General features: G+C 38.1%; 1 protein-coding gene across 4 annotated transcripts in view; it reads right to left on the bottom strand.

Moving 5' to 3' along the window:
- Positions 1-1652: 1652 nt before the first annotated feature.
- The window catches only part of GTDC1 (glycosyltransferase like domain containing 1), a 364500-nt gene continuing 355362 nt past the window's right edge, over positions 1653-10790 (bottom strand). For all 4 annotated transcript variants that reach the window (XM_084799646.1, XM_084799643.1, XM_084799644.1 and 1 more), the window contains 3 exons: positions 7941-8011; positions 7147-7238; positions 1653-2781 (listed from right to left, as the gene is read on the bottom strand). In XM_084799646.1, the coding sequence (XP_084655772.1) occupies positions 2698-2781; positions 7147-7238; positions 7941-8011 (247 nt within the window). In that variant the 3' untranslated portion in view covers positions 1653-2697. The remainder of the gene's footprint in view (positions 2782-7146; positions 7239-7940; positions 8012-10790) is intronic.

Genomic DNA, 10790 nt, shown 5'->3' on the forward strand with positions numbered 1-10790 from the left:
GAAATAGTGGGGCTATTTAGCCTCTTTTCTAAAATAATGATTCCTATACTTTATTCCCAGTTATTTACTGACTTCACATGAGTAGCTTGTTAGCATCTTGCTCATCATGTTATGGTTACTGATAAGTAACTACACACACACACACACACACACACACACACACACACGTGTTTTTTAAAAAAATCTTTGGCGTTGTGTACCAGCAAAGGTTTTATTAGATCTACAGTATTGACAGTGAATGTGTGGCTTTTCCTAAGTGGCAGCTCTAATACGAACTCTTGCTCCGCAGGGAATGACGAGCTCGGCCTAGAGCAAAGGGTTGGCTTGAATTTATGAGGGGGAAAATCCCATGCCCAAGTTATGTACATTATCATTATTACATTTGTCCCAAATCAGGAACATAGGGTTAGGGATGTAGCTTGGTTGGTCCCTAGCATGCTCAGGGATGTAGCTCGGTTGGTCCCTAGCATGCTCCAGTACCCCATAAGCCGCGGAAGTGCACACTCTAACACTAACACCTGGAGTCTGAGGAAGGGGGACTAGTGGCTCAAGGTCACTGTGGGCTAAAGAGTGAATCTGAGATGAATTGGGGGAACAGGAGACCTTATTTTGAAAAAAAAAAAAAAAAGAACCAGGAAAAATATTTAAATATTTGGGACACACTCTCTGAACATAGTTAATTTTTCCCCATTAATCAGTTAAAAAGCACAAAAGAAAACCAGATAAACTAAGCATTCCTTCTTGACCACTTGTGAAAAGAGCTTTTTTGATTGGGTTATTTCATGAGAGGGTATAAAGTCAAACCTTGCCCAGGAGATGTGCCTAAGAGCTTCTTATTTACAATATCTTTTCTCTCAAATGGACCATCCCTACTAGACTCTGAATTCCCAAGTCTCAGACAAGAAGGGCCTTCTGCGAGTGTCTGAGCCCTTTGTTTTATGTGCAGGGTGGGGAGGGCTACCTTTGTCTAGTGGCTTCCTAGTAGGCAAGAACAAAAAGCCAGTGGCATAGTGCCCCCCTCCCCACTGTGGCTCTCATAGTAGGTGGGAATGGGTTTGCTCAGTGTGTTGTTTCTGCTGCTTCCATTTCCGGCTTTCAGACTGCAGCTCTCAGAAACTCCACTCCTGCTCCACTGATCTCCATGACGGCTTTTACCCTGAGGACTGTGCGTGGCTCCATAACCCTGATTGATTTTCAGATTTCTATTCTGATACCTATCACAAGGGCTCCGCAGGACTTCAGTGCTACCGTCTGCTCCATCCTGGGTGCTTGTTAGACCACCCAGCTCTTCTGGAGAACAGAGACCCAGGGTTGGCCCTTGTCTCCTCACCTCTCTCTGGCTTTTCCTCACTCTGCAGTATGTAGGAGTTATTCATTTCAATAGCCAGGGAAGCTACAATTTACCTGTTAGTAAACAGAAGACGGTTTATCAACAGACTTTACCTTAATGACTACAAATGTTTACCTCCTGCTTTCCAGAATGCAAAGAAAGTCTTGGAAATGTCATAATATGTAACAAACATTTGCAACACAGATCCTTGTTCATCCTTACAAGAGACAATTGTATTCTGTCTTCTCTGACACAAGGAACTGTTCAGCAAGAGACACAGATAGGTGCACACACTTAAACACAAATGAATATGCTAATCAGAATTGCAGCGGGCAGTTTATTAAAAATTTATTGTACAACCCAGCCATTTAAAACATCTTTACACCAACAAACAGAGCAGCGTGACTGCAAGAATCATAAGTGAGTTATCTCAAAAAGAGTACATTTATAGTTAGATGCAAATACTTTTGGAGAAATTTGTAACGAATTGTATTTTTGTTAGAAGCATTTTGATTTCTCTATTTTTTTTTTTTACCCACAGGGAAAAAAATTTAAACCAAGTATCTCGTGTTCATTTTATGGATGAGATGACTTCACTCACTGAATCTGCCATGTTTGTCCGAATTACAGCTGTTTATCTTGCAAGTTTCTTTAAGATTAATTAAATGCAAATGAAACTCTGTGAATCATGGGAATACCTGCCAGACCCCTTATTAATACCTTCACTTAAAAACTCCTTTGCCAGAGAGTCATTAATTTGCTAAAAGAAAAGTGCTAAAGCAGCCCTTCGCCTACAGCAGCTTTGAGATGGCTGCCCAATTAGTTCAGTAGCATTCTGATCCTCTTTCTAGGCCCCGTGGCCCTTTGAGGACACAAGAAGGCTCCGATGATAACCTGGCAACCCAGGTAGAAACTCAGCCAAGTGTGAGTGTTTGAAGCTGCAGTTTGGCTGCCATCGTGTCGGCAGAAAGAAAGAATTCAGGCACCATGTCATCCAGTACAAAGGATAAAAACGGATTCAACCGGAAATTCAATGTGGCACCACATATGGGATACATGAGTGCGGTTATACAACAGGCCACATATTTTTTTTGAACAGTCTCCTACATGTGATGCCGAGGACATGTGTAACCATCATAACGTCTCTAGGAATCTGTATTTAATTTGAGTTGGGGTGGTGGCAGGGATCGGAGATCTGAAGCCGCCACAGGTTTGTGGCAGATGGCTCTGTGTCAGCTATGACAAGCAGCCAGGCTCGGCTTCCTCTGCAGATTTTCTTTTCTCTCTGATCAGGTAAATATGGGCACACTCTGGAAAGTTCTTCAGATACTGCCTTAGGCTGCAAGTTTGTGACTTAGCCCCATCTGTCACAAATCTTCCCTGGGTTCTGTTGTGAGGAGAGACCTGAATTTCCCATGTAGGGCTGCCCAGGAGAATGGAGCCACTTCGCCCTGTAACGAGGAGGAGGGAGAAGTTAGAAAGCGGTGAACAGGCACGGGCCCTGAAATAGGAGGCTGACATGCAGACGGCAAACTACACCACCAACTTCCATCACCCCAGCTTCTGACTGGGCTGGTGGCACTGTACTTCAGCTGTGAGAGCAAACAGTTTGCACACGGGGCCACGGCTGCACACACTCCTTGGTCTATGCCATGGATGACTGCTCTGAGAAGCTTACCACCTGCCTTTTCACTTCTGTACACAGAAGGTACACAGCACTCTCAACACACATCTTTGCCAATGTGAATTTTACTCCTACGCAGCAAGGGCGCAAGATAAGTGCCCTTATGGTACATGGAATTTATAAGGTGCTTTACATTTCCAAATGGGTTTTACTCATTATTTCATTATAGCACTTCCTGGGGGGAAATGCTATTATGGTCGGGGGGGGGGGGGAGAAAAAAAAAGAAAAGAAAAGAAAAAGAGAAAGAAAGATCTAGATCTGCAGATGACTAACCCACAGGCCAAGAACTCACCTATGGAGAAAGACAAATCTCAACCAAGTTGAACTGGCCAAAGCAGAGCCAGACTACATAAAACCGTGGGACAGGGAGGAGAGGAAAAGTTATATGGGAGACAGAAAAAAGGAGAGCGAGCTCGAGACTGAGAATTCACATTTCATTTTGCAGGTGTTGCTTAGAAATTTTGTAACTCACTGTAAATCTTTTCATTTTCTTAGGAGAGAGTTAAGAGTTTGGAGAGGTGCTAACCCTGCTGGGATACACCGTGTCCATACTTTGACTATATGCCCTCACGAAAAGAGTGGCCGTCTTGCGGAGGGGACATAGAAGCAGCATGGCTGTGGTTTGGATGGGTGCAGCTTGACATAATGAAGACAACTGCAAATTGCTTTCTAGGCACTGAGTCTGCTTTGGAAAGCGTAGTCATTGTTTGGAATTAGTTTTAGACAAAAATTTGAAATTCTTTCCTACAAATAATAGATTTTATAGGTCTCAACTGTTGAAAAACTTAAAAGGGCAGAGCAAAAATCAACAGTTATTCTCTGGAAACCTAGAGGTCACTCTCAAAAAGTAAAAGGATACTGTCTTCCTTTTCCCCCATACACAAACACGCACGTACACACACACACACACACACACACACACACACACACACACACACACACACACACCATACTCACCCCATTGCTCAGTTTGTAAATCAAAGCAAGGGAGGGACAGATGGAAACGAAGCCTCTGCTGTTAGTTCAGGTGATGTCTACCTTACATAACAGCTCTGTCATTTTCCTGTTCAATTTTTTAAAATACTGATAGTAAGGGACCATCTCTTTTTTCAAAGTATTTTAAAATAAAAGGATCAAAATTTATTTACAAGCATAAAGTGCTAGTCTCACACAACTGTAGAGTATTTCAGTGAGTTATAGATTAAAATCAAGGCAAAAAGTGCAACTTTAGGTCCAGACTTATAGAAAGGATGCTGCTGGCACTGTAAAAGTCAATATACCTCTGTCTGTCATCCGAGTCCTCCTAGGGATTGGTTTATAGTAGGCTGAGTGCTCTGGAGTAGCTCCTACTGTGAGCAAAACTAAACTTTTTTCCTATGGAAGTACATACTTAGTGTAATTTCCTACCTGGAGCAAGACACAGCTTAATATTACTAGAGAGTTAAAGCCAAAACCTGTGTGCAATTCATGCATGTGGACTTTTTAAAAGAAATGGTTTTCAGATTTTTAAAAAAGTAATCAAAAAAGGCTTTAGATTTTTAAAAAAAATTTACTTTTTTACATTTATTAGATTTTTCCAATGATTGTGTGTGTGTGTGTGTGTGTGTGTGTGTGTGTGTGTGTGTGTGTGAGAGAGAGAGAGAGAGAGAGAGAGAGAGAGAGAGAGAGAGAGAGAGAGAATATTATATATGGAGGTATAAAGAATTAAATCTCCCAGGCCTGAAATCATTCAGGTGAAGGGATCATAGAGTTCTAATGCAAAAAGTTATTTTAAGAAATAAAAGAACACCACCAAGACCGAATCAGTCCTGTGTCTGTTTCAAATCCTGTTGCAAGTGACAGCCCCCAAGCTCTGTCATATTGAATGAGTAACATTTCATATAAGAAAAAGCCAAATGTTAATAGTCTTATCCCAGCCATTAAATTTCTAAGTGTGAGTCCCTATGAAAATGTCTATCTTAAGATAAACTCTACATGGTACGCAGCCAGAATGATTTTAAACATAAACCTTTAACAACAACAAGAAAAGATGTAAAATGTAAAAGGAACAAATTAAGGAATCCAATGGCATTCTGTCTTTTTAGGATTTAGGAGCATATGCTTTATAAAAGCAAAATAGAACTGTCCAATGGAAGAAATAAAAATTTAAAAAAGAAGGAAGAAGAAAAAAAGGACTAAAAAAAATCCCTTGCATTCTTTGTACAAACACAAAAGGCCGTTTGCCATTCCATAAGATAAGTGAGCAAGGCTGCCTTGGCAGCAATGAAGTCTCCATTATCCAATGACAGCAAATACTACCTGAGAACGGGACATGAACAAGACAGAACTGTAATTTATGCTATGTGCTGTAAAAATACTTAAAACATACCTGCAAATTCTTATAGATTATTAATTTGTAGAACACTGAGTTGCAAGGTTTGTCATGTGAAAACTAGAACTTTCCACATCAGAGCTAAAGTGTAGCAGTTCAATTATGAGCTATAGTTTCACTATGTGAGGAATTCTGTATATTAACATTATATATACCAAACTAGCACTCCACTAGAATTTCTCTATTTATTTGTAAAATAAGCATTATATCCTAGAAGGGTGATAATTCTATTGAAAAAGGTCAGCTAAAAATCTGTTTCCTTTTGTGGCTACAGACAACTGTTGCAGGATCTTGTGAAAGAGTTGAGGACTGAGATGTAGCAGGCAGGGCTAATAGGGCTTGACCCTGACCAACAGTAACACAAATACATTTTGATGTTATAATGTATTTCTAAACATGTTCATCAAAAATTGTCCTAGAGCATAACAGAAAGTTGATATTTTAATCGGAATTCACTGAAACAGGTTCGCATCACAAATATAACATGAATCCACCTACACTGAGAGTTCTATTTCCTTAATTTCCATAATCCTCATGCTCTGCCTGCCCATCCCACAGGGGACTAGCTGATGCATGCTGTATGTGGACAAAGCTACGGCAGAAGTTAGACAGGAGGACACAACTGGGGCGGACCTGGGAGGCCCACACCCTCTGGAGGCTTCACACGCAGGATGCAATAGTATCCACTAAGGGAGCGACACTGATGCCTGGAACTGTGCAGTCAGCATTTTAAACTATCATGAGCTACCTTCTGAACCATCGCCAAGTTAATAGACAATGAAAGATAATGAGCTTGAAATTGGGTGTTAAATTGCATTTTTGGTTCTCTCCCTTTTTGCTGAAGTTTAACTGTTTCCTGGAGAAATAAAGTCATGTTTTCATGTATCACTATGTAAACATGTATTTTAGGCCTCAAACAGGAGAGAGAAAAGGCAGAGGAGTGTATTTCATGCTGCAGGTTCTATATTAACATAGAAAATTAAAAGTTTCTGGGTTATGTAAGTACTAGATGGTAAACTATCTAACCTCATGTAAGATAAAGACACTATAGTCAAAGAACATGAGAAGGTGAATTATTTGCAGCCCAGAGCCACTTCAGTTGGTAACACTTTAGAGGGGGCTCTTCGTGCTGGTTCAGCAGTGTAAGATGCTGGGTTCAGGTAAGGGAGGGCTGACTGCTGATCCTACTCCTTATATGAACCACTCATCTTGACATTGTGAGCTGAGACCCACGGACGTGGCTCTAAATAAACAGATTTTTCTTATGTCATTTGAAATTCAAATACAGCTTTTGAAAGGCGCCTTCACAGTAGTTCAAAAATCAACAGAAAACCTCACTAATGTCATTCACCTACATTTTTGAGGATTTAAGATTTCATTATGATGGGGGGGAAAAAAGGTTTACTCTTATTAGTATAATTGTGGAATCTTTCCTTTAGTTCCTTTTAAACTAATGAGTTACATTAATCCAGGTTCAGTTTTATAAGCCTCTTGGGGCTAAATGTACAGGACAGTCATCTTAGAAAACAATAAATTAAAAAGAAAGCATGTACTGTGCATGAAGTGCACGTATTTCCTAAGACCTAGGTTAATACAACTGGCATCCAGTTTAATTAATCCTTGTTAGTGTAACAACCAATACCCCTCCCTAGCATGTTTCCTTTAAACATTAGTATGTTAATTAGATGTTTTTTTAAAAAAATTTTTTCTTTGTACTTAGATGTGGCATTTCTATCACGTAAATTTCTTCTCAGTAGCTACCTTATAAAGATGTTTTCTTATAATATCTGGTCTCTTGCAGAAACTCTTGAGCCTTTTTGAAAGCTGTTCAGGTGTGGAATACAGATACTCAGCTGCAGGAAAAACAGATACATTTTTAATGAAACAAAAACCTCAAAGCACACACTCGATATTAGTCACTTTACTAATTAAAAATGCATATTGCTCTGTGCCGCCTCATGTTTTACATTATTTAAGCATGATTTTATAAGGTTACCTCAGCTCACAAGGATGTTTAATGCTAAATAAGACTGTGTAGTTGTGCTGTTTAGACATCTCCTCTGGGTGATTAAAATACATTATTCTAATGTAGCACAATGCATATGTGATATATTTAGTGATGAGAATTTTTCAAAGAGCCAGTACTATAGCTGTACGTACTCTGTACAACAGTTGCATATTATTAACTAGCCAATTGTTTAAAGAATTTGCTATGACTTTCAATCCTTGAATTTTCTCTGTGTGTATCATTAAAAAAAAATCTGTTAGCAATTGCAGCAGTACTGACCTGCTTATAAAAATCCGTCATTATGAGATGTGTATGCTAACAATAAAGAATGCTATTTGAAAACTTGCTTTTTTTGTTATCTTAAAAGAACAGATGGTAAATATAAGCTTACTCTAATGTATTAAAACACATAAAATTTTCCTTAACACTAACATGTTGACTTGCCAAATAAACAATTGCTCCTTACTTAAGTTTATTTTCAAACTTTTAGTTTAGCATGAATCCTGTATTAAATCACAACAAAGAAAAAGCACATGAAAGCAGCTACCTGGAAATATTTCAGGATAAACCAAGTCTTTGGGACAAAGTGGGTAACAGCCACAGTACACAGCTTCCAACCTGCAGAAACATCAGAGAGATGAGGGCGTGCAGCACGCGTGAGGAGCACAGTCACAGGGGTCTGTCTGTCTAAGACAGCAGTGTGAACCCAGAGCTCACTGGGACAAAATCATGGCCGGCGGAACTCTAAAATGCCAGAGTTGCTCTTTGCAGGATTTTATTGATCATACCCGACTTTCATGGGACAGAACCGGCAGCATATGCTTTGTTCACTGAATTAATCAAAGCGCAGCGCTGCATTTTTGTTGTTTCTAAAATACTGTTTAACACATTTTATAATCAGCAGATAAACACATTCAACAACATGGGAAAGTATGGACAGCTTTTCTTAATAATGCTGCAAAGCCTCAGAATGTTCATTTTTCAAAAAAAATGTTTAAATAAAATAGCAAATACTTTAGCAGGGAAGCCGTAGAAATGATCGAGACACTTTTAAAAGCAGCAGCAGAAAAAAAAAATTACAATCTGTTCTGATGGGGCATTTTCATTTCAAGCTCATGCTTTGAAACAATTTGTTATTATGCAGATGTAAAGCTTTCCCTTTGTGAAAAACTCTTGGTCAGATCATTTTAATGAACATTTTGCTTTTCTGACTAAAAATCAGCTTACTTTCTATTTCACCAGAAAAGAATACTTTTGTTCTTAAACTAATACAAAAGTTTTGCATTGAGAGTTTCCCAGGGACCGTGTGTGGGAGGTTTTCCTCCTGACCCAGTGGGGCGGGGGGTGTTAGGGGGTAAAGCAGAGGGGAAGGTACTGCCCTTGCAGTCTTGCTAGGTTTGCATAATGGCTATTGATCTGACATATCATAAACCTTGAAGATACCACTGTCATTTCTGTTGGCTAGAAATTATGCAGTGAAATTCAAAACACACTTTAAAATATGTTTATTTTATGAGAAACTTTGAATTGCATCCAAAATGTTGACCAAAGGCAGAATTTATTTTGAACTGCAGAGTTTTTTCAGTCCAAGAATGATCTGAAGCCATGTCAATGTTTACCTTGTTTATTTACAGTGACAGAGTACATGCAATTTAAACTGTTTTTAAGTGGGTGATGTTTTCCCTATTTATATTATGGTAAACTGAAATTAGTTTAAAGGAAAAGTATTTACTTTGAGCTCCAACTTTTGGAAAAATACTAAGTTGTTACAAAACACGATAGAAATGCAAAGGTTTTAGTTACCAACTATTACTTTCAGAAGACAAGCTAGCTAACCCTTTCCCACATGTGTGGGTACTATAAACACAGCTATAAACTACACTGTGCTGCAGTTCAAATCATTAAAAGAAACTTTTGAGCATACCAACCTCTGATGCACTACACTAACCAAAAGAAAATATGTACAGTGTCTGAAGTCACTCGGTTTTAAAACGCTGTGCCAACGGAGAAGAAAACACATATGAACATTCTCTTATAATTACATAAAATTAAGAGGAAGTCATAGGCATTTCAGAAAGTGCATATTATCTGCTTTTTAATAATGGATTTGAATTATTTTATACCCCAAAAGAAAATCAACGGCTGACTTACATTTTGAGTTGCTGTATGAGTGCACTATGTCCAAAATACCTCTACTAATTAAAATGTCATGCAATAAGATAGGAACAGCATTATTTAATATAAGAGGGAAAACAACAACAAAGACTTCAGTTTTTATTTGCAAATAACTCATAGTTAAAGTTCTAACTCATTAAACAACCAGAACAATCTCTTTTGGCTAGCTTTGACTCGTTTAAAACACTAGTGTTAATATTTAGCTTGGGATTACATTTTAAAATACATGATCAAACCTATAATATTTAAAATTAATCACACATCATCCTCATAAGTTCTTCATATTTTGTTCTTCTGTAAAAAACACTCCTGATAATACAATTATTCATCATTTCGATCCTTATGCACTACCAGTTAAATAATAAATAGGGTTCCAATTGATCTATTGTTAAAATGACTAGTAAATGACCTTTTTATTCCAATTAACAAATCATCAGCTAAATCTATGAATCTTAATATTCAGATCTATTCACTTCAATTCATACAATTTATCTGCAAATAGTTGTTGGGCTTTTGATTCTAAATATAATTAGCTGATAATTTTGCTTGGCTGAATTACTTTTCTGGAGGGCCTGCAAAGGCTCTCAGTCGCATTATCTAGCAATAATGAATCTGATAGGTGAAATTTTTTACTGTAATGAGGATGAGACACAGTTGTGACACCTGAGTCTACTAATAACAGAAGACTGCTAATTATCGACAGCACTTTTTTTGTGTGTGATGCAAGGAGGAAAAAAAATCCCTCATTATTAAAAAATAAAAAGTTACAATTATAAGTGACACCGGAGGAGAGTAAATAAAATGGAGTGATTAAAACACCGCTGCTTTAAGGGTGTTTTTAATTAAGTGGAAATGCTAATGTTGTCATACTTAGCAGATGGGATTAAAATTAGTTATTGTAAGTAACTCATATTTTATGTTATGGTTTCCACAGCATGTCTACAAGATCTAAGAAAGTGATACATTCCATAAGACATTTTAAAAATGAAATTCTCATACTCTTTACAACTCATAATAATGAACATCATGAATAAACTATTGAAAAAAATCCTGCCAAGGATTTTACCATAGTGACTTAACTAGCAAGGAATGCAACCATAATGTACTGGACGGTTACAGTCGCTCTGATGCTATGCCTTTTGCTTTGCTGATTGCTGCATTCCCTATTTCATTCACACTCAACAAAAACAAAAGTTTGGAACTTGGGAATTTAGCCAGCGTC

The sequence above is a fragment of the Acomys minous genome, assembly GCF_964271855.1.
Source record: "Acomys minous genome assembly, chromosome: 10".
Classification (NCBI taxonomy): Eukaryota; Metazoa; Chordata; class Mammalia; order Rodentia; family Muridae; genus Acomys; species Acomys minous.